The following is a 23,931-nucleotide window of genomic DNA, read 5'->3' as shown; positions in this document are numbered from 1 at the left end:
GAAATCTTTGCCATCTCTGCCAGGTCAGAAACCTTTAAAGTCCATTCTTCTATGGTCGGCAGTTCCTCTTTCTTCCAATACTGACCTATTAAGAGTCTTGCTGCCGTAATTAAATTCAACATCAACTTAGTGTCCACAACCGTAGCATCTGTAATTATTCCCAACAAAAAAAGTTGCGGACAAAACTTTATCCTTTGCTTGAAAATCTTCTGCATATTCCACCAAATTTTTATCCAGAAGGCCTTAACCTTTTTGCAAGTCCACCATACGTGAAAATATGTTGCATCTTCATCACCACACCTCCAGCATTTTGGCTGATAATTCGGATACATACTTGCAAGCTTTTTAGGATCTAAATGCCATCTATAAAACATTTTATAAAAGTTCTCTCTTAAATTTTGGGCTTGTGTAAATTTTACGTTCCTCACCCAAATCTTTTCCCACGTATCCATTGTAATAACTTCTTGGATGTTTTGGGCCCATTTTATCATACAGTCCTTAACAAGTTCTGTTTCTGAGTCAATCTCTATCAATGCAAGATATATCCTTTTAATATGTGCTGGTCCCTGATTTCTAATTTGCTTTATCAGATTTTCATCAGTCATTGTAAAACCAATTTTCTGGTCTTCTTTCCACCTGGCCCGTAGCTGAATATATTGAAACCAAGTTTGAACAATCTTCTCATCTCGCTAGAGGCTATATGATTTCAGACACCAGACATTTCTTTCCAAACTTAAAATCTCTTTATAAGTAGTCACATCATGTTTAAAACCAACATTTATATTTTCTATTACGTGTTTTGGAATTGCCCACAATGGTATCTTACAGTTTAACTTATGTCTATACTTCTTCCAAACTCTCAGCAATGCCTGTCTTAAAATATGCACTCTAAACACATTATCTACCTTCTTATCATACAAAAAAATATGCATGCCAGCCAAACAGCAAATCATGGCCCTCAAGATTGCTGGTGTCTTTTTTTAGGTTAAGTAGTGCTGTCTGTTCCTCTTTGGGTAAGTTGCTTTTGGGTGGTTTGCTGGTGCAGAGGATGTTGGTAACTTCAAGTCTGATTGATTCGAACCTGGGCTGATTACACATTAGGCAGTTGTTTTCACCTCTAAGCCACAGGATCTCTCTCGCTTTGTTAGCAGAGAAGCAAGGGGAGATATATGACAAATGCTTGTTAACTATTAGATTACCTTGCTAGGCCCCAAACATGGGACAAATCTTTATCTCCTGTGTCAGCCTATCCTGAAGGCCATCGACAGGCAGTAGTCACACCCGTGACAGCTCATATTTGTGTAAATTTTAAATTGCTAACAAAGAGTTAAGGGAGACTGATATGCATTTCAAACTTATTAGTTTTCATCAGTCAGCCATACCCTTCCGAGATTTGAACCTGGGCTGATTACACATTAGGCAGTCTCCCTTAATTCTTTGTTAGCAATTTAAAATTTACACAAATATGAGCTGTCACCGGTGTGACTACTGCCTGTCGATGACCTTCAGGATAGGCTGACACAGGAGATAAAGATTTGTCCCATGTTTGGGGCCTAGCAAGGTAATCTAATAGTTAACAAGTATTTGTCATATATATATATAATTGCAGCTCTAATATATTCCTATACTCTATTTCTCTTTGTATGTTGAGCTTTTTTTTAGCTTTTGGTTAAAGTAACAGTTGCAATATATACCTATATATATTCTGTATGTCTAGTTTTTTAAAAAAATGTTTTCAAACAAACATTCCAGTAATTAAAAAAGATGTAATACACTGTATATCTATACTCTATTTCTGTACTGTATTATATATAACCCAGTTTTTAAAATAAATTTATTTGCTAAACTTCAATAACCAAAAAAGTTCTAATATTCTTATTTCTGCATTGTTTTTTAAAAAGAGTTTGGTTAAACAAAACTCCAGTAACTAAAAAAAAGCTTTAATGTATGCCTGTACTTCATTTCTGTACTGTATTAGGAAAATTTTCATTATGTTTGAGGGAAAGAAAGAAAACATATATATCAAAAAGTGCATATTGCATATAATATGTTTTAAACAGATTGCAAATTTTGATCCTACGTGGTGATATTTATCAGTCTTTCCATTATATGGCTTAAAAGGCAACTAAATAATAGAAAGCAAACACATTTTGTAATCCCCATAATTCCCCATAACTCCACTTCTCTTCCCAAAAGTATATGAAGTATCAAGACAAAAATAAAATAGAAAGATAACCATTTACTTATAGTTGTGCGCATTTATGTTACTCTTATGTGAAAGAGACCTCGTGGATAACAAGGATTTCGTTAGACTCTGTGCCCCAAAGAGATAATAGAAGGCTAAACAAAAACACTTATTATTATTACATTCTACTTTTCAGAATTTAAAAGGGTGATTGTTTAGTGAATTAAATTATTAAAAAACATGCAGTTTCAATCTCACCTGAATGGGTCCTTTATTATGAACTTTGTTACCCACTAATCATTGAAATATGAAATATAACGAAACAACTCACTTCTAATTGATTCAGAATTTAATAGGAATGTTATGGTAGAGTTCATTTGAAGGTTCATCCATACTGAACCATGTAGTTTGATGGGCATTGAATAGAAGAAATTGCATTTGGAGCTGAGAATTATAAATCTATGTTCTGTAATGGAAACTTGAATTAGTATTAGTATTCACGTTTTCTTGGTGACAGAAACCTCTATTTCTGTGTTATACTCAATTGTATCACCAATTTGAATTTTCTGGATTTGTTTCAAATCGGACAGTTGTAATTGACACAAACCCCCAACTTTTTTGTCAGAAACAATTCAACTGGTCAAGCAGAAATTGCAATAATAATAAAAGTAGAAACTCAACAGTAACAAATGTGATTTCCAATAATACAATAAGCTGCAAAGAATAGTATAGCTGCACTTATCTTAAGGCATGTTTCATTCCTGATATAACAGTATATCAGTAGATAGTAACATTCTAGATTTAGCCTTTGGTCAAACCATAGAGCAGAATATATACCGGTAATACATTTCTAACCATTTTTAGAAATGGCTGGGACTTATATTGGACCTCATCTATTTTCTTTATATGGTGAGTCACAAAACTGCAAGGGCTAGGGGGAGGGAAATTACTACATATGTGTCATGATACAAATGACATGACGTACAATAGATATTTGTATCAAATATCACCACCCAATCATATAGTTGGATTATTTGCACAACAAAGTTGTAACGCTTAACATAACTTTACGTTGTTCTACCTTGTTTCACATGCCTATAACTCTGATTCCATACTCTTTTTCTGCATTAGGCAGAAGTTCTTTAACCAAAACAGTAGAGAGGGAACTGAATTAGTTAGTGACTGTGTGTAAATGGTATCATTGTTTGTGGACGAAGTTGATAGGATTCACCTTGACTTGAGTCCTGTTTCTAACTTTAAATAAGGGACCGTCAGTTCTTCCAGGTAATCCAGACTAGAAATATGACTAGATGAGCTAATTCTACTTTACTGTAAAGCTACATTACCAGAATCCTGCAAGCCTGAAAGTATGAATGTCTTGCTGCTACTTTTAACAGTCTGGTCAATTAGGCTGGTTTCTTCCTAAGTTTTAAGCCACTGGGGATTCCTGCCTCTCTTTGTCGGTTTCTCTTCCCCTTGTTCCCCAAGGTTGTCTACACATGTAGCCTTACTAAATATTTGACCTACTCTTTTGGATTTCCAGATATGTAGACAGACTTGCTGTCACTTACATACATAACTTTTGTTAGGGTGGATCTCAACTTACTGTTAAGGGAGATGATCAGTAGCTACATATAGGTTGAATGTGTTTCCCTTATTTAAAGTCAGAAACAGCTAGTAGGTAAGGCAGAGGTCTCTCTGAGAAGCCTTCCCTTGGGTGAATTTGCTTTGCCTAAGGGCCATTACATTCCACACCTTGCCAAGGTTTCCTAAGGAAATGCCCCACAAGTAAATATTGTGCTTTTGTGTGTGTACGTGTGTACTGAAAATTTCTGCCAGGATCCCAGAAAATCTCAAAAAGAAGTTCCATTCATTCCAGTGGTCTAAAATAGATCTTGAAAGCTCATGGGTATTTAAAAGGAATGGGTGGATGAGGAGACAAGGAACAAAGTATGTGACACAAACTCAATTACTTATGTACTTTTGTGTAATTTTGTGATGCAAGAACCAAAAGACGGTGCACTATATGCTATACATAATTTTGTCATTTTGTTACCATTGTAGCTAACGATGGATGCCTGGGTTGAGGTCTTTACTTGTCCGACATCAGCATGTTTGTTTATTGATGAGATTTATATAGCCTGCCCTGAATTTACAATCCTGTCCTGAAATTCAAGAAACTGTCTGATGTTGCTGGCTGGAATGTAGCAAATGTATTGCAAAAGCTGTGGAATGGAAAGAGTGTCTGGCCATGAAATTGGGGAAAGGCTAGTTGCGTGGCATTAAAAACCACATTGTTCCTCAGTATCATTACTGGTTAACCACTAAAACAATCAATGTCTCTTCTTAGGCTTATAGCTGGGAGTGCATTTAGTTTGGGAACACAATAATTTTTGTTGGCCACATTTGCATTTAACATTAGGAGGAGGGGATCTGGAGGCCACAGATCATTGGGGGTCTTACCTCACAGGACAGATCTTGAGAGAATGTTGGGGATATTACTTTTAGTTTTTAATCGTGATAGCCCTTTTTGAGGGCTTAAACTAGAGTTTCTATAGGCTTTCCATGTCAGAACAGCAGGAAATGCCTGTCAGTATTCAGCAATCATTTCTCAAAGATGGTTAGGAAAGGGGGTCAGTTGGAAGTTGGGGAGCTCAAGTTGCCCATCTATAATTTATTTACTCCTTTATGATAATTATGAACATAGGACCCAGGCTTGATTTGACTTTCTGAGATAAGAATGACGATTTCCTTTAAAGTTATTATTAAAACTATTACGTAATTAAATTTAAGGAATTTTTTAAATTTCTATATGAAAAGTAAAGAGTTGAAATCTGTAACGTAATGTAATGTAATGAAGAAGCTCTACAGGAACAGCAGAGAGCTTACTGAAATTACTATGGGTTTTATTGTTTTATAACTCCCGAAGTTTTTCAAGGTCTGACTTTTAACCAGAAATGATTCCAAACTATTTGTAAACCTGGAGCTTCAAAACGGAATTAAATTATACAGGAAAATCTTAAGAATTATTTATCCTAAATGTAGAATTTGGACTACTTGGCACAGATTTTGATTTTTTTCTTTAATGTAAAAAACCACAGAAAATTAAAAAAGAGAATCAGAAAAAGATTGCACGAATCAGTCAATTTCATGATGCTACATAAAACTGGACAGCGGAACTGATAAATGGGATCTATGATCTTCCATACAACCAAAGTACATCTTTCCAGATGGAAGATTCCATAAAATGGACAGCAATTCCTTAAATGGAAACACATCATGGTGACAGCGAGGTCCTCTTCTATACAGAAGTTATCCCTAAATAGTCAATTGAAGTAGATCTGTCAGTATTTCACTCAGTGCTTCATGCCACTGATATCTCCAACTTAGAAATGGTGAAGAAATTCTTCAGAAACTGGTGAGTACCTCGGGGATGTCCAGTTAACAAGTTCAGGAGCAGGTCTTCAGTTTATGTTCATGTTCTCTAGACAGATGTCACTGTTACAAGTTTACAAGTAGTGGAGCAGATCAAGTTGTACCGATATTTTTTTTAAAAAAACAAATGGAACACCAACCAAATCCCATCTCCTCACTTTGCCTTTTGGACGTCAGTAAGCAAAATTGTGGCACTAAAATACATTAGTCAGTGCATCTGTATTAGTCACAAATGTGAACTTGATTAATAAGAGGGAAACAAGCATATGTCACTTTCAGTTCCCAGTTAATTTTGCCAATAGCAAAAACGGCATTTGCTATGCAGTCCTCAAGGATCAAAATGCATATTTCTAAAGGAAGTTGGCAATCGCTCTAAATCTTTTGGTAAAAGATGCAGTTAAAATACTGCTTAAGCTTCTGAGGTCCCTTCTCCATTTTCATGAGGTTGAAGTTGTTCTCTTTCTTGTTCTTCCTGAGGTGGCCGCACACGTTTGAAGAAACCCACCTATAATGTAGAGAAGACATTATAGCAAGGAGTGGGATGATAATTCAGGTGCTAGCAACCAGAATAACAAGTGAGCATGTGGATTAATGGTATTGTATCAGATAAGTTGGGAAAAATTGATATACCGTACTAGTATAATCCTCTCACACAGAACATGCATATTTGCATGAATTTATTTGTGCCATTTTGTATCATTTCCATAGAGAACCGCCAAGCAAAAACCTGAGTTGGCCAAAAGAGCAACTATTTTCTAATTTAATTTCCAGCTTCCTTTCCTTCCCAGGAAAGAAACTGTATCAAATGGCCACGGACAATATTTTTACGGGACAATCTTCTCTGCAAGTTAAAGTGTTCCAACCTCAGAGCCACTGATCTCCTCTCCTTGCTGACACGATAAAAATAAGGTTGGAGACACATTTCTCTGTACCACCCACCCCCGATTTCTGTCCATTTTCAAGCCACGGAAAAGAAAAGAGACTCATTGTCATTTATTTATTTCAAAAAGTCTTCTATGACTGCCCATCTTACATATAGCAATCCTGAGTGGCTCACAGAAATGCAGCTGAGGAAGCATCTGACCAGCATCAAAATAACTCTAGGTACCCCCAAATATGAATCCCTCATACCTGAACGTTCACTTGTACTGAGCTGTGGTCACAGTTTAGCCCAGACATGTCAAACACAAGGCCCGGGGGCCAGATCCGGCCCGCTAAGTGGTTTTATGTGGCCCACGAAGCCATCCTGGAAACAGTGAGGGAACGGCCCCCACTGCCTTGGCCCTGGCCCAGAGACCTTCCTTCTGCCAGAGACCCTCAGATCTGTCCCACTCCTGCCCAGGTCCCCATAGGCACCCTTGATGTGAACGATGTAGAGCTGGCCACGCCCACCCAGTAGGCCATATGCACTCTAGCCACGCCCACCCAGTAGGCCACGTCCACCCAGGCCACACCCACCCAGCCCCCTGAGGGCAACCGCAATGCTGATGCGGCCCTCAGTGAAATTGAGTTTGACACCCCTGGTTTAGCCTTTTGAAAAGGCAGAAAGGTTAGGGTCCTACTGGAACCTGGGGGGAAAGTATTCCACAAGGCAAGGGCAGGTATGGAGAAAAGCAAGCTTCTTAAAGACTTCATAGTGTAACTGAGAGGACCTATAGTACCTCAACTATCCTTGATCTTCCTGGAACGACCAAAAAGTCAGAGAGAGGCTGCCCCTCAATAGCTAGGTTTTGTGGTATGAAGGTCTTTATAGGTGATAGATAGCATCTTGAACCACACCCATTACCTTTTGCGGGGCTTTCCAAAAAGTGAGGATTCTCAATCACAAGGAGAGCCCATCTATTTATTTCAATCTAACAAAGGCAATACTTCCCCAGATAATAGTTACGGAACTTTCTGCTCTTCACACCGGATTAAAATCAGAAATTATTTCAAATATTTAGTTTATTTTTTTTAACAGAAACGGACAGGATTTGATTAAATATTCACTTACCTTGTGCATTATAAAAACTAGAAGGGCCAAAAGTAATAACCCTGCTAAGACAGCCAGTATGATTACCCATACTTGTACTGTCATTGGTGCTGGCTGAATACCCCACAAGATGTTTGTGGTAACCTAAAAAGGAAAGAAATGTCAACATATTTTACTGGAAAAAAATGAGTAAAATAAACTGGGTCAGGGATAAAAATAGGAACTTCATAACATGGTGCAAGATTTTGACCACCTGAGTCTGATAGGCTGAACTATACATTCCACAATGAAGGTCACAGAAGAAGGTTTTATTGGCTTATGACTGAAAACCTGTGGATGTTTTCTTGGCTGCAGCAGAATCTGAAAAATCAAGCTGTCTAAAACATTTCATAGAAATAAAAAAGTACAGATTTCTAGCCCTCAAGACAACAAGGATATGTTTGAAAGACTAAGGAACTGGAATTAAGAAGGTAGGGAGACACAACTTAAACAAAGGGATGGAGACAGAGTCTCATGGCTGCTTATCTCCCACTCTGCCTTCTGCTTGAGATTCTTCATCCAGCTGAAAGCCAAACGCGCACGGGATATCTTAGGAACTTTGCACATCATATTATAAAGGTTTAAACAGAAGGCCTTTAACGTTTTCTGGCTTAATTTCATTGACTTTTATGGAACTAAATTAAATTCACCCCATGTTTGCCAAGCGAAGACCATTCTAAACTGCACTATCAAATAAGACTGCCTGGTCACAACTAGATTTTTTTCCCTTTCCTAAATAGGAAACTGCACGTGTAACAGCTGCTTCCCCCGCCCCCTTCAACAAGAGAGTCCAAATTGGACAGCAGTCTTTAGATCACTTCCAAGGCCCATAAAAAGGCTCAAATTTAATAAACACTTGACCAGCATGTAATCAGATGGTATAAATCTGACTACCAACCGTGTAAGATTGCCTAGCAAAAACAGCAGAAGCTGATCAGATTATTGTTTCGTTTCCTATTAATTACACTGACAATGTCAAATCTACTTTTGATTATCAAACAACTTACTATTGTAGAATTGTGGACATCTTCAGGAAAGGAAAGATTCTTATAGGGGAACTCGATGACATTGAAGGAAGCTGATGACTTGAGAGAATAGGAGTGGTTTTGGTTTTCTTTCTGTCATAATTACAGAGAAGTGTCATATTAGAATCAGTTATTATCTGTACTCGGGAACAGAGTGAAACTGCAGGAGTAGTACCAGATACTTACAGTCATGAAAGTCTGAGCCCAAAGGCGAGATTTCAAATAGAGAATTGCAGTTTTTCCTCTCTCTAGGCGACCAACTTGGCAAAATATTTTTAAACAATCTGCGTTTCCACAACCCTGCCATTTAAAAAGAAGGAGGATGAAGAGAACAGTTAATTTTATTTAGTTACTCAACTACTTGTTAGATTTAATTTACAGATTGTTATTTTCCAGCCCAAGTGTTGGTGATGCAATCACACAATCGCGCAAAATTCCACGCAGAAAGGGGCAAAATTTCAATTGCATGGTTGTGGTTTCTGTCTTGATTTTTTTTGACCCGTGGATGCTCTGGTAATACTCATAAAATTATATTGTACAGCTGGTGTGCCATTTCCTTCTAAAGAAATTTACTGAGGGGGGAAAAAAGATGGGAGATATAATTGAAGGAAAATATCAATTTTAAATAGGCCTTTCTGGTTTCTGCACCTCTCTATTATTTGATTTATAAGTCAAGATTGTAATACCAAAAACCGTATTTTACATTTTTAGTTGACATTTTTATGATGTGATCTTGTGCACATTAATACTTGATGCAAAATTAAGAAAAAGGAGCAAAAGTGCCTGTTTTCATTGCCCTTCCTTTCATTGCACCTTTATAATGAAGCACTTTTAAAAATATGGTGCCATCACCCTTGAAATAAGCAACTGTAAAGAAGTCCTTAGTACAAACTTTTAAGAACTCCAGGGTTCCCAGGACTGTCTGGAAAAATAATTTTTAGATAAAAAATTACTCAGCTGGCAAATGTGTGACGTGCAGCAGCTTGCACATCACACATCAAAGGAGCATGAAGTGCAGTGAGGAGGCAGCATTAAATCATCCCTACTAAGGACCATTGAGATCCAACTTCTTTAACAATGCAGTGGCTGAGGTATCGCAATAAGAACTTCTCCATGTGCAGGCTACACTTCAACTTGCCCCTGCAGGAGAATATACCATTAGGAGAAATGATGAGCTGGATGCAACAGAAAAAGGAGTTCCTTCAAGCCTCTTTTTCCACCAGAAGTCTCACATTAACCAAGCATCCAAACAACTGTTCCTAACTGCAGATCCCAAACTTCTCTAACTCAAGCTTGATTCAAGGATTAACAGTTTAGAGACTGGTTTTCTATTGGTTTAATGATACCGTAATATCAAAAAAAATGGGACGCAGTGGCTCAGTGGGTTAGGAGGCTGAGCTTGTCAATCAGAAGGTCGGCAGTTTGGCGGGTTGAATCCCGAGCGCCGCGTAACAGAGTGAGCGCCTGTTACTCATCCCAGCTTCTGCCAACCTAGCAGTTCGAAAGCACGTAAAAATGCAAGTAGAAAAATAGGGACCACTACGGTGGGAAGGTAACAGCGTTCTGTGCGCCTTTGGTGTCTAGTCATGCCGGCCACATGACCACAGAGACGTCCTCGGACAAGCGCTGGCTCTTCGGCTTTGAAACGGAGATGAGCACCGGCCCCTAGTCGGAAACTACTAGCACGCATGGGCGGGGGAACCTTTACCTTTACCTTTAATATCAAAAAATATATACACTAAGATGAAATTGGTTTGAACAAAATTCAAAATGTATTGCTTATAAGGCCGAGTAAGCCAAAGGTTTGCTTTCTGATTTTGGTTTTTCTTCTGTTTAAGAGCCTGCTGCCTGCATGTATTCCACGTATTACTCTCAAGTATGTCCTGGTGTATTCGGCTGTTATTTGGCCCTGATCCTAATTTATATTTCTACCAGCTAAAATTTACCAGATTCTTAAAGTCACTGAACTTAGTTTGACTTTTTCAGAGACACTCTATATTTGTACCTGAGACCTCTCTAAACCAAAGGGGAAATGTCTGTTGAAGATGTGATCTGTTTTGAACATGTCACATTTTATTAAATCTTTCATCAATATTGATATTTTGAATTATTCATTGAAAAACATCCAGACAATTTCAATTCCACTTACAGTCTTTAAAGATTGAAATAGTTTTTAAAATTCTACACAGATAGAGATGGAAGAGACAGAGAGCTAGGTAGGCAAACAGGTAAGCAAGCAGGCAGATGAGAAGTTGTTCAGTCAATGAAGTCTAGGGATCAGAGAAAAACAGAGAAAAACTAAAGCAGCAACTATACTACCAACTTGCTCAGTAGCGGGCCTTTTTTTTTTTTTTGGTCTTACTTTATCCATAGCCCAACCATACTCTGACCAACTAGAGCAGGGGTCTTCAAACTTGGCCCTTTTATGACTTGTGGACTTCAACTCCCAGAATTCCTCAGCCACCGTGCCTGGCTGAGGAATTCTGGGAGTTGAAGTCCACAAGTCATAGAAGGGCCAAGTTTGAAATTCCCTGAATTAGAGCAATAAATTGATTCCAGTATTTGCGTCACAGAAAAATTAAAATATTCCTAAACATCTGAACTTTCTTCTAAAATATTGACAAAGGACTGTTTGTAAAGCAGTCAGCACATAGACTTTACCAAAGTTTGCACATCTTCCTCTGGAACACTTAGATCTCTCCGATGGATTTGGTGATTGCGGTTATCTTCTCCACTAAGCGTTTCATTCCTTTCATCCTGCTGAGAAGTGGATACCTGTTGAATCAAGATAGGTTTGATTACTGGCACATTTCCTGGACAAACTCTAAATGCTGTTAATCCATATTTATTTGTAGATATAACAATGTGTGATCCACTGCAACAGGCTGTTTCCCTACCCACGTACAACATCAAAGAGTCAATACGCAATGAGGAAGCCAGAAGCAGCACTGGGATGGATGAAGTTAATGTACAAGTCCCAAAATGATAAACTACATCATAGACGTGGTGGCTCAGTGGGTTAGGACGCTGAGCTTGTCGATCAGAAGGTCGGCAGTTTGGCGGGTCGAATCCCAAGTGCCGCGTAACAGAGTGAGCGCCTGTTACTCGTCCCAGCTTCTGCCAACCTAGCAGTTCGAAAGCACGTAAAAATGCAAGTAGAAAAATAGGGACCACTACGGTGGGAAGGTAACAGCGTTCCGTACGCCTTTGGCGTCTAGTCATGCTGGCCACATGACCACGGAGACGTCCTCGGACAAGTGCTGGCTCTTCGGCTTTGAAACGAAGATGAGCACCGGCCCCTAGAGTTGGAAACCACTAGCACGCATGTGCGGGGGAACCTTTACCTTTACCTAGAGAATATTGCGGAACACTGTAAAATGACAGAATATTTCAAGCATTAACTCTATGATATGAAAACCAACTGATTGTAGATAGAATCCTTCATGGAAAAAAAAGGATTTTTAAGCTAGGAGTTGAAGCTGCTTCCTCCAGCTATTTTCATAGGTCATACCAATGTGACCACCTCGATTTATCTACTTAGTATAGATGGCTCTACTATCCCATTAAAATTGTTTTATCTTTTTCCCTGTTGATGCCAAACATTCATTATTGCTATAATTACTGACAATAATCCACACAGTTTAACACATAGTTAGCTTGGTATTCAGAGAGTCTGAATAGGCTTCCTTTTACCTTAATTTTTAGTGGGTTAATCTCCATGTCAGATGTACAGTTCATGGGTCCTTCAATTTCATATTTCATAATATATAAAAGAGTGTTATTGTTGTATTTATATGGCCACTGAAGATTGAGCATCAGCTTGCTGAAGGTACTTGGGCCGTTGTTTCTGAGCTAACAAAGAAGTGGAAACGGAATCAGTTTAATAGGAACCATATTCAATGAAACAGCTTCCAAAGCAGTCTTGCACAGGCTGTGAAAGGCATAAACTGGCTAGAAATGGAACTAGCATTAAGAAACCCTTTTGGGATTTCAACCTTTTCTGCCTCTTTTGCCAGGGCGATCACTAGGCCTAATTAAAATGGTTCTGATTGGCAGAATCCCTTGCTTTTGATCCATCCCACCCATACCAGGAAAGCAACCATCAAACATAATCTTTGAGAGCACCGATAAACCTTTTGCATGAGCTGCTCTGTTGATTCCCCCATATACTTTGGCAGTCTGATACACCTACCAGCAGACTGACAAAAGAAATATCAGTATTTTACCTTGTGCACAATTTGTGGAAAACTCTTGTCAATTTCATTTAAAAGGTACATGTTTCATTTCCTTATCAGTGAACTTCTTAAAAAAAAGTCTAGCCTTTTACTATTTCACCAATTTCACATTGTGCCCATCTCTTTCCTTCTACTTTTGGCTCTTTTTCTACTCATTTAATCACATCATGACCATATGGCTGAATGGGGCAGAGCTGACAGGAAGAAATGGTCACAGAAAAACAGCTGGACAGCCCAATGGTAAAATGAAGGAGAGGAAAAAAATCCATCAGAAGGGGAGAATTTTCAGAAGGAGGCAGACAGTTTGAAGCTCAGGACAAAATAACTGTGCAGGGCAGCAATCAGTGACAGGAGGGCCAAAATGTTCTTGACACAAAGCACAGTAACCACTTAGAGGAAATTTCATTTTCCTTCTATGAAATAAATAATAAATAATCCTCCTGGATTCATGGCTCAATTTTGAAGATCATATAGGAGCCGTGACCAGAAGGGCTTTTGCCCAGGTTTGCCTGGTGCGCCAGTTGCGACCCTATCTGGACTGAGATGCCCTACGCACAGTCACTCATGCGCTCGTGACCTCCCGGTTAGACTACTGCAATGCTCTCTACATGGGGCTGCCCTTGAGGACCACTCGGAGGCTTCAGCTGGTGCAGAATGCTGCTGCGCGAGTTGTGATGGGGGCTTCCCGATGCTCCCATGTAACACCTCTACTCCGCGAGCTGCATTGGCTTCCGGTTGCCCTCCGGGTGAGATTCAAGGTGCTGGTGATGACCTATAAAGCCCTAAATGGCGAGGGTCCGGGATATTTGAGGGAACACCTGCTGCCGGCATCAAGTTCCCTTCATCCTGTGTGCTCCCACATGGCGGGCCTTCTCAGGGTGCCGCCGGTAAAAGACTGCCGGCGGATAACACCCAGGGGGAGGGCCTTCTCAGTGGGTGCGCCTGCCCTTTGGAACCAGCTGCCCGTGGAGCTTAGTACTGTCCCCGACCTTCAGTCATTCCGCTGGGACCTGAAGACCTGGCTCTTTGAGCTTTCCGGCCCAGGCTGAGAGTTTTTAAATGGGGTTTTATATTTTTTCAGGGATCAAATTTAATTATTTTTAACTGTTTTTAACTTTTGTATTGTATTGACGTTTTTAAATACTTTGTAAACTGCCCTGAGTCCTACGGGAAAAGGGCGGTATATAAATTCAATAAACTTAAACTTAAACTTAAAACACAGAAGATGAAATGGACTCCCGTGCTTGTGCAAGTGTAAATTAAAAAACACCAATCATGGTGTTGCTATGGAGTTGGCCAGCTTTAGTAATATGAGAAATAAATAAACAAATAAGCTGAAGGTTGTTCCATACTAGGCTTAGGATGGATAAAAAAAATGACATGACACATTCCTTCCCCTGAGAAATAATATGCATCACATGCACAGGGTTGGTCATGCAGATCAACCCATAAGATAGAATATGGGAATGTATGAGATTCATTTAACTTAATGAGACCAAAATAGGCCTAGGATAGAGAAGGTCAGATTAAATTGCCTTGATGCTGGTAAATGCACGGTTATAGAAGGCTGTAATATTCCACATATGTGTTGAACTGGCCATGCTGGCTGGGACATGCTGGAGTTGAAATCCAGTAGCTGTAGAAGACAAAAGTTTAAAGAAAGCAGGAGTAAAAGAGTGCCTGAAGGAGATATTTGGCTTTTACTTTGGAAATCAGTAAAGCACCCACAGGGTTATCTGGTCAGCTTACAACAAGAAGTAATGGTGGGAAAAAAAGCATTCTGTGTCTTCAGGATCTATGATTACTATTTGTTGTTCTGAGCATCAACATACCTCATAGATGTGTTGAACTAAAGGTCCAATGTCATCCTCTGTTTCTGGATTTTCTTTTGGTTGCCAGTTGGGAATTGGGAGGAAAATATGATCAGGAGAGGAGACCCTAAATTGGATGAGGAACAAGCAGGAATGAATGGACCCGGTACATGGAGCAGAAGCCTCAAATCAAGACAGAGGTTGTGAAAGGATCAGCACTCACCCTCTGATTTCTACAGCAGCTGAAATGGCCAGGTCCACTTGATATGAGATCACTGGGCTTAGGTTGTTAAATAAATTGGAGCTGTAGAATAATGCAGTTACATGGTAAGGTTCAAGTTTTGAAATGCCATCAGATTCAGAAGTTTGGCTATACCAGAGATGTAGCACTGAATTCTATTCGGGAGCTCGCTTTTCCTGTTCCTTTCTTTTTCTTTACAATCGTTTTAAAATGTCTGTAAGTGTTCCCTCCTGCTACTCTGCAGAACATCAAAGAGGAAATTTATAAATGGAATGCTCTCCTCAAAGGAGGTAGTCTGAAAAATCCCAGGCTCCTAGGTGCCCACTAAGGATGACAAAACTGCTCTTCTTTTCATAGTTGCATTTGTAAGGCCAGTTATTTGGAGTCTTTTTGTCTAAACATCCTAACGTGTTGGATAGGGGGCGGAATAGGGTGAATGTTGCAGTGCCACTGAAGTTGCTCGTAAGGACAAATGACTGCTGTGGTGCTGCAATATTTGTAATTTTGCTCGTAAACACGAGGGGGCGCTTATCACATAATTCAAACGAGCATTAACTGCTCGTAACTTGGGGATTACCTGTACTAAAATACCTAACTACTAATTTTGTAGTTGACAACAATTTGGGTGTCATCTTAAAAATGGTTTAGAACAGAGCTGGTTTAGAACAAACCACTTCTTTAAATACAAAGACCACCAAATCTATTAAGTAAAAGGACACTCTGAAATATTCCAGTTCAGATACTAATGGCCCAAAAGGCTAGAAATGAAACTTAATGAAATGAGATTGGAACTATATACGAGGGCAATTTGGAAATAAACCTCTGTCTGGTTATCAATGACAGACACTTGCAGATACAGAACTTTTATTACACACACATTAGAAAACTATAACATTATATTACTTTTCGACATGTGTGGGTGAGCATTATCATGAACCAACATCACACTGGAAGTCAGCATGCCCCGACACTTGTTATGGATGGCTCATATGAATTTTCGTAATGTTTTACAGAAGACTTCTGAATTGATGGTTGAACCATGCTCCATGAATTTCACTAGCAGAACTCCTTTGGCATCTTCACATTTGGCGGGATTTTCTATGGCACCACTTCCGGTGTAATGTTGGTTCACAATAATACCCGCACACCGCTAGATGCACCCAAGAACTTTTGAAGCAGTTCCACTGGGAATTTTTTGATTTAACACCCCCCCAACCACCACCACCACCACCAATAGCCCAGATTTGGCGCCAAGCAACTACTTACTACTAAGGTATTTCAAACCTTGTAAGACTTTATGACAAGTGCCTCAATTTGAATGACAATTATGTTGAACAGTAATGTAATGTTGTAGTTTTCTAATGTGTATAATAAAAGTTCTGTATTTGCGAGTATCTGTCATTGATAACCAAATGGAGGTTTATTTCCGAATTGCCTTTGTATATTTAAGACTAAAATAGTATGCTCCTATATTTTCATCTTACACAAGGTTTTCCATATTTTAAAGTATTAAAAGTAACATAATTAGTACCAGATAATCATATTTCATTATAACAAAAACACATTATGTAAGTGTTCCTTACCTACGGATCTGTAGATCAAACTTGACAGAAGTATCCATCTCGGATTGTTGATGAACACTAAAATGAAGACCAGCTGAGAGCTTTAACACAAAAGAAAATATACAGATTTTAATAGGCAACATCCAGAAAGAGACCCAAGCTTGGATACTACTATAGCTCTGAATCAAAGTTTGGCGCTGTCTCTCTATCCCATTCTAGCAAGCCCTGCTCTGTGGATGGGTTCTCCCCTTGTTTCTTCCAAAGACAGCAAACAAACAAACTCTTACCTTTGTTCCTGCTTTCATAGGATTTCCAAGATCACAGACAACCAACCGAGTTTGATTCTCGGTCTTAAATGCACATGAAAGTCTTGAGAGAGTCTGCAATGAATGCAAATATTTTTTCCCCGAAATTAAATAGCCAAGGTACAATAGATCGTTTGGTACACCAGGGAAAGTGCTCAGATACATCATAAAACGATCATGACACTTAAAATAATAAATTAATTGGCTTAATTTACTGGTCATCAGATGCAAAACAGCAACAAAAAATGCATCTGCACTTTCTCCTGAAAGAGTGAATTAAGTCTGTAGTCTAAATTTTTCACTTATTCTTACATTTTTCCAAACAACTTCAATCATCATTATAATTACACCATTAGGCATATGATGCAAAATTTTGTAAACAGATGCCAATGTCATAAATTTGGATTTAACAGGCATTCAGAAGTAACAGATACCACTTCCCCTAAACATTCCACGATATATTTAGGTTTTGCTGCATTATATTCTTTTTATGGCTATCCAGATACCTGGTATCAAATTCATAGAAATTCCAATATGTTATATTTTCCTTGGTTGACAATGTAAAACTATAACTGAACAAAATCCAGTAATAGCTTTTCAAAGGCAGAAAAGCTGAAATAAATAGGTTTGTTGTTAAGAAACCATCACAGAACAATTCGAGCAACTGTGGTATATCAAACGTGAGACCAATGTTTAGTGAAATCAAGACTAAAAGATGTTGCACCTTTCTTCTGCCCAAACAATGTAATAGGCTTCATGGTCCTCTCTTTGGGGAACGTGACCTGGTTTCCATTTGTATTTGGGTGATGGACTGATCTGTTACCAGCTCTCACACAAGATACAGAAGAATAGCTGGATTGGGAACTGATCCTGAGACTTTTTGCACTGAAAGCTGAAGCTGAACCTTTGAGGGACTACTCCAATCAGTAGCAATAATGAGATCATTCACCCAGGCCCTCAAGACATACCTCATTGTTGCGAACTATACCAATGAAGTCTGCTTGTGGTGGGATGGTTACAAAGAGTTCAGCTTCATAGGCTCCCTCGCCTAAGTTCTGAGTGTTGACAATTAGGGTTAATGGATTGTCGTCTCCAATGTAGATTTGCTTCTGATCGCTGCAAAAAAACCGAGACAAAATAAAAGCGATCCCTCTTCATCAAATTCCAAATAAGACCTGTCGTCCAATGTCAGGTCTTGGTTGCCTATCTCCATGGAGTTCTTTTTAGAAGTATTTTGAAGCAGAGAAGCAGATTAGATTTTTATCAAATACAAATGAAAATAATCACAGGCAGTTATTTAGTAAATTCCTATACATTGACTAACAATCAGTAGCAATAAGAGAAGATAAAGAGATTTTTTTTCTTTCTGTTTCTATTACCAATACAGGCAATTAGGATTTTCTGAAAGCTCCCCAGGAAGTAAAAGCACAACTATCCTTTGCTACAGAAGAGGGAATCTGAACCATGCAAGACCCCTGAATTCTGCTGCCCTGGGTCATCCTGTTTTAATAACGTTAACGATCCTAGGCATGATTGATTGATTGATTGGCCAGTTTCAACTCTTAGTGAAAACATAGATTCTCCATGAAGATCTATACCTAACCGGATCTTTCAAGTCCTCCAGTGGTGCACCCATCACCATGGTGATTAACTCCGTCCATCTTGTTCCGGTTGTCCTCTTCTTTTTCCTTCCACCTTTCCCAGCATTAGAGCTGTCTTTAGAGAGCTAGGTCTTTGCACCCTGTATCTGAAGTAGGTTAATCTGTACCTGGTTACATGTGCCTTGAGTGAGAACTATGGATTGGTATGATATGCTGAATTGAGTCAATGTTGTCGGCAAATCAAGCTGGGCATAAAATCACACAACTCCAAACATTTCACCATTAATTCAGCATTCAGCTAGCTTGGCAGAAGTTTCCCAAATATGATTTAGCTAGATCAAAATAAATACTGCAGACAAGAATGAAGCCTCTCAATGCAACTAATTGCCCACTGCAGTGAGGAGAAAACAGAGACCTTAGAATCTATTCTCTGGGGTTTTTCTTTCCATTCTTCAAAATTAGTAGATACTTGGCTGATTGCTTGATGTTCAACTGCTGAGACACATGAACCTAACAGCTCTATCTTGAGAACCACTAGGGCCAGGGGTAGGCAACCTTGGCTCTTTTATTACTCGTGGACTTCAACTCCCAGAATTCCTGAGCCAGCCATGCCAAGGTTGCCTACCCCTGACTAGGCCCTGCCTTGCCAATTTCTGTTTTTATGCCCTGTCTTTACATTTGTGCTTATTTACTCATTTCTTAATCATATTTAAATACCTCCAGAATCAAAAATCAACCAGAATTTACCTGTCAACAGTCACTTTTAAATCTGGGCGGCAGATATTATCTTCTCCACAATCCAAAAGAATATGAGCCTAAATTTGAGAAAAATTAAAATTAAATCCCAGATACAGCAACTTTTAAATCTGGGTGACAGATATTATCTTCCCCACAATCCAAAAGAATATGAATCTAAATTTGAGAAAAAATTAAAATTAAACCACAAATCCGACTGTTTTTCTTGTTTCTTCAGATTACTGAAGACTGATGTAACTCACTTTCATTTTACTATGGCACTAAGCCAAGTTGTAATATAAAAACACTTTTCTTGTGGGAATAAATTTTACAATAGGGATGAATAGCAAAATATCAGCTTAGTGCTTGCATCCTTGACTCAAGAAACTGTTCTTCTCGGACTCAGAAAAGGGAGAATGACATCAAAGAACTACTATTTCTTTTAAAAGAGAAATCTATACAATTTGGTTAGAAAAACTAACCCAAAGGGGGGGGAGGTTAATATCCTTTCTTTCTCTAACACAACATACAAAGAATAAAAACAATGACTTTGTTAAAATATTTATATTTCTTAAAAACATCATTAACATTTAAAAACTTGCTGGTTGCAAAAAAAAAGTATATTACATTTCCCAGCTTTATACCTGTCTGCTAATGTTTGCAGGAGTGAACTGGTTGAGGATGGGCTGTAAACCAGTAGAATCCAAAGCAGTTTTATAATCCAGTTGGTATTCCATGAATATAGTAATTGGAGTAAGCTTATCTCGAAATTCAGATTCATCCTAGAAGAGACAAAATGGGGATGGTGGTGTATGTTTTAAAATAAAACAAAAATCAGAACTGCAGAATTTGGGGACTATGACTTCTATCAAATGTGGTCTGCTCTTTGAGGGGGATAGGGTCAGAAAACAGACATCACAAGTCTGACTGAACTCTATTGATATAAAATATAGTAACAGAAAGCTGAAAGCCTGACTGGTTTTTCTTCTTCCTCCTCCTCCCTATCTCCCTCTTGCACTGCTGAATTAGAGAGGTGTCAGTCTGTATTTGCTTGCCACACTTTCTGTTCCCTGTGCAGGAGGCATGTTTTTGCAGATGTTATTTCTGTCTAGTTTTTCCAGTCATTTCTATTGCTCTCTACAAGGCTCTACCACAAATATTTGCAATTATCTATATGCATTGGCCTAGTGCAGGGGTAGGCAACCTCGGCTCTTTTATGACTCATGGACTTCAACTCCCAGAATTCCTGAGTCGGCTATGCTGATTCAGGAATTCTGGGAGTTGAAGTCCACGAGTCATAAAAGAGCCGAGGTTGCCTACCCCTGGCCTAGTGCAAGGGTAGGCAACCTCCCAGGAATTCTGGGAGTTGAAGTCCACGAGTCATAAAAGAGCCGAGGTTGCCTACCCCTGGCCTAGTGGTAAAGAGAAAAATAATCAGCTAAAAAAGTCAGGATAAAAGAGTCAAAGCACTACTGAGATCAATGGGTAAAATCTCTCTCTTTTTTTGTTTTGTTTAGTTTTCTCCATCATTGTGTGGAATCGAGGCAATTCCAAAGAAAATGTTTGACTCCAAACACTGGATCAAAAAATGTGACCATCCACATGGCTCAAGTTCCATTTTATTCACAGCTGGACACATTTGGACCTTTTGCGTGGACACAGCCATTCCATTTAAAAGTAAAGGGAGAAGATATCTATGGTAAAACTAGATAATATGCAAATCATTACGTTGGCTCTTGGCACTGGAAGCTGCTGAGATAAACCATACCACCCAAAAAGAAAAAGTAAGCCAGGGCAAAGTACAGTTGTGTATTTTTACCCTTAAAAAAGCATCAAGTTCTTCACAACTCTTTCGACCTCCTTTGGAGACTGTCATGTTCTTTGAGTGGCCAGGTTGTCTGTTGTGGAGAAACAGAGCTCGCCTTATGGCACCTTTTTGTTTAAGTTTGTCCAACAGGAGCTCCACATGGAAAGCTATCACCAAACACAAAAACATTTTAGTAACACAGCCTTTAGATTTGTGTGTTCCCTGCAGCACCTAATGATGAGGTGTTTTTCTCAGAAGTTAGAAAGGCTGTCACTGAGAAGCATTCAAGGGAGATCCAACACGATTGAAAATAGGAGTTAACAAGGGTTGTAGAATACGAATAGGTGGGCAACTGCTCTTGCCCTTTATACTAGATATCTTAAGAGGACTTTTTTAGAGGCCTACTTTGATGCCTTGTTCTTAAAGTGAAATAGGAGGTGTATGCTCTAGTGTAGAGGTCTCAAACTATTATGAGGAGTCCACGTGGACTAGTTCTTATTTCCTGTTTCAGCCTAACCCAAGGCCATCCACAGGCAGTGGTCACAGTAATGACAGCTCATATTTGTGTAAATATTTTTAGATTGCTAACAAAGAATTAAAGGGAGACTGATATGCATTTCAAACTTATTCTCATCAGTCAGCCATACCCTTCTGAGATTCGAACCTGGGCTGATTGCACATTAGGCAGTTGTTTTAACCTCTAGGCCAGGGGTCAGCAACCTGAAACAGTGAAAGAGCCACTCGGAACCGGTTCCCTCACAAAAGGAAAACCTGGGAGCCGCAAAAAAATGTGTGCGTATGCGCATACATGGGCGCATGCGCAGAACAGGGTTTGACTGAAGAGTGGAGCCAAGGCGAGATATGCACCTACCCTGCATATTTGAATTGATTGGTTGAACTTTTTTAGTCCCAGATTTTTTTTTTTGGACTGCACATGGCAGAGGACTGGGAGCCGCATGCGGCTCCGGAGCCGCGGGTTGCAGACCTGTGCTCTAGGCTGAAACAGGAAATAAGATTTGTCCCATGTTTGGTTTAGATTACCTTGCTAGGTCCCAAACATGGGAGAAATCTAAATAGTCAACAAGCATTTACACATATCTCCCTTGCTTCTCAGCTAACAAAGTGAAATAGAGCTTGCGGCCTAGAGGCTAAAACAACTGCCTAATGTGCAATCAGCCCAGGTTCGAATCTCAGAAGGGTATGGCTGACTGATGAAAACAAATAAGTTTGAAATGCCCTCAAACTTTCTGGGATGGAAAGACTAAGAATGAGCCTCTCCAAGTAAGCAAACAAACACATGCTGTAAAATAATAACAGGATGACAGAGTTGGAAGGGGTCCTGAAGGTCTTCTAGTCCAACCTCCTGCTCAGGCAGGAAGCCCTAAACCAGGGGTAGGCAACCTTGGCTCTTTTATGACTTGTGGACTTCAACTCCCAGAATTCCTGAGCCGGCACTGGCTCAGGACTTCTGGGAGTTAAAAGTCCACGAGTCATAAAAGAGCCAGGGTTGCCTACCCCTGCCCTAAACCATTTCAGACAAATGACTGTCCAATCTCTTCTTAAAAACTTCAAATGTTGGAGCACCCAAAACTTCTGGATTAGGTCCACTAATAGATTGTTCTAATGGTTGGGAAATTTCTCCTTAGTTCTAGGCTGCTTCTCTTCTTGATTAGTTTCCATTCATTGCTTCTTGTCCTGCCTTTTCAAGTGCTTTGCCCCTCTTCCTTGTGACAGCTGCTCAGATAATGGAAAATTGCTATCATGTCACCCTGAGTCCTTCTTTTCATTAGACATACCCAATTCCAGCAACTGTTCTTTATATGTTTTAGCTATATATGCTATGTATTTTATGTGATATATAAATGTGGGATGGATTCAGCTCAGAAAAACTCTGTTCTATCATGAAGTTCATAGGCAAACGTATGCACATTCTCATCTTGGCAGATATTTGCAGCAACTGGATGACCAGGGCACTGAGCTATTTTGTGTGACCTCAATCCTTATGTTTATGGTCTGATAAATAATTAATCCTGAGCTTTCAATATCAGAGGCCAGACGGATGTTGTCTGCCATAAAGCTCAAGCTGCTTCTAAAGTAAATCTGTTTCTGGTCAGCAATCAGCACAAACCCATCAGTCATATTCTAGGTAGTACTGAGCAGCTTTGTTTATGTCTTAGACTGGTGGAGCTTGGACTAGCTCCCAAAGTTTAAAGACTGTCAATTTATAGTATGAATACACAAGTGCAGTATGTTAAACTATTATTTTACATGTGCAATAAAACAAATCTGCAGAACTTACTGAGTTCCGTGGGCAGATTCCCTTTCCCATCAGCTTTTAAGCAGAACTTTACTCTAAAACTATTGAGAGAATTAAAGAATAATTAAAAGACAATATTTTTTTTGGCCACATGCAAGAGGTAAACCTATGAATATTGAAGGGGTATGCATTCTCATGTGCTCTCAGACCAGAGTATCAGAACTGGGACTAGGATCCAACTCCAATGCAAGATTCTTGATCCCAAGAGTCATTAAAATTTAGTTTTAAAATTAAGTCTTTACCATTCCTTCAATTTGCAATTATTAAATATGTTATTAATAGATTAACTGATCTGTTCTGCATGTCCAGAGCAATTTTAGATGCCTAATTTCAATCAACTTTGAGGAGTCTAAGATGTGTGGTATATTTGAGACAGAAAGGGGGAAGCTCAAGAAACTTTTCACATGGTTGTAAGTCTCATCAAAAGGTTGCGGGGCGGGGGAATGATTAGAGAAAGGCATGGGCAAATTTACACCATTCAAAAGAGTACTACTTTTCTGAGTTGAGTTAGCATTCAGTTTTGTTCTTAATCATTCAAGAAAAAGCTAAGAATTCAGATTCATGGAATTCAGCACAATTCAAATGGGGCTTTATAGATCCTATAAAAGGTAAAGGTAAAGGTTCCCCTGCACATGCGTGCTAGTCGTTTCCGACTCTAGGG

The 23,931-nt window shown here is 39.2% G+C and overlaps 1 protein-coding gene across 2 annotated transcripts in view; it reads right to left on the bottom strand.

The window, feature by feature from the left end:
* Window positions 1-5,246: 5,246 nt before the first annotated feature.
* The window catches only part of ITGAV (integrin subunit alpha V), a 75,361-nt gene continuing 56,676 nt past the window's right edge, over window positions 5,247-23,931 (bottom strand). For both annotated transcript variants that reach the window (XM_083350498.1, XM_083350499.1), the window contains exons 16-30: window positions 23,253-23,311; window positions 20,966-21,120; window positions 19,791-19,928; window positions 19,159-19,226; window positions 17,779-17,926; window positions 16,793-16,885; window positions 16,527-16,606; window positions 14,926-15,006; window positions 14,724-14,829; window positions 12,350-12,508; window positions 11,318-11,431; window positions 8,843-8,956; window positions 8,639-8,749; window positions 7,614-7,736; window positions 5,247-6,125 (exon numbers count right to left, since the gene is read on the bottom strand). In XM_083350498.1, coding sequence (XP_083206624.1) covers window positions 6,030-6,125; window positions 7,614-7,736; window positions 8,639-8,749; window positions 8,843-8,956; window positions 11,318-11,431; window positions 12,350-12,508; window positions 14,724-14,829; window positions 14,926-15,006; window positions 16,527-16,606; window positions 16,793-16,885; window positions 17,779-17,926; window positions 19,159-19,226; window positions 19,791-19,928; window positions 20,966-21,120; window positions 23,253-23,311 — 1,645 coding nt within the window. In that variant the 3' untranslated portion in view covers window positions 5,247-6,029. The remainder of the gene's footprint in view (window positions 6,126-7,613; window positions 7,737-8,638; window positions 8,750-8,842; window positions 8,957-11,317; window positions 11,432-12,349; window positions 12,509-14,723; window positions 14,830-14,925; window positions 15,007-16,526; window positions 16,607-16,792; window positions 16,886-17,778; window positions 17,927-19,158; window positions 19,227-19,790; window positions 19,929-20,965; window positions 21,121-23,252; window positions 23,312-23,931) is intronic.

This window comes from Vipera ursinii, assembly GCF_947247035.1.
Source record: "Vipera ursinii genome assembly, chromosome: 1".
Taxonomy (NCBI): Eukaryota; Metazoa; Chordata; class Lepidosauria; order Squamata; family Viperidae; genus Vipera; species Vipera ursinii.
This window is presented reverse-complemented; position numbering and strand designations above follow the sequence as displayed.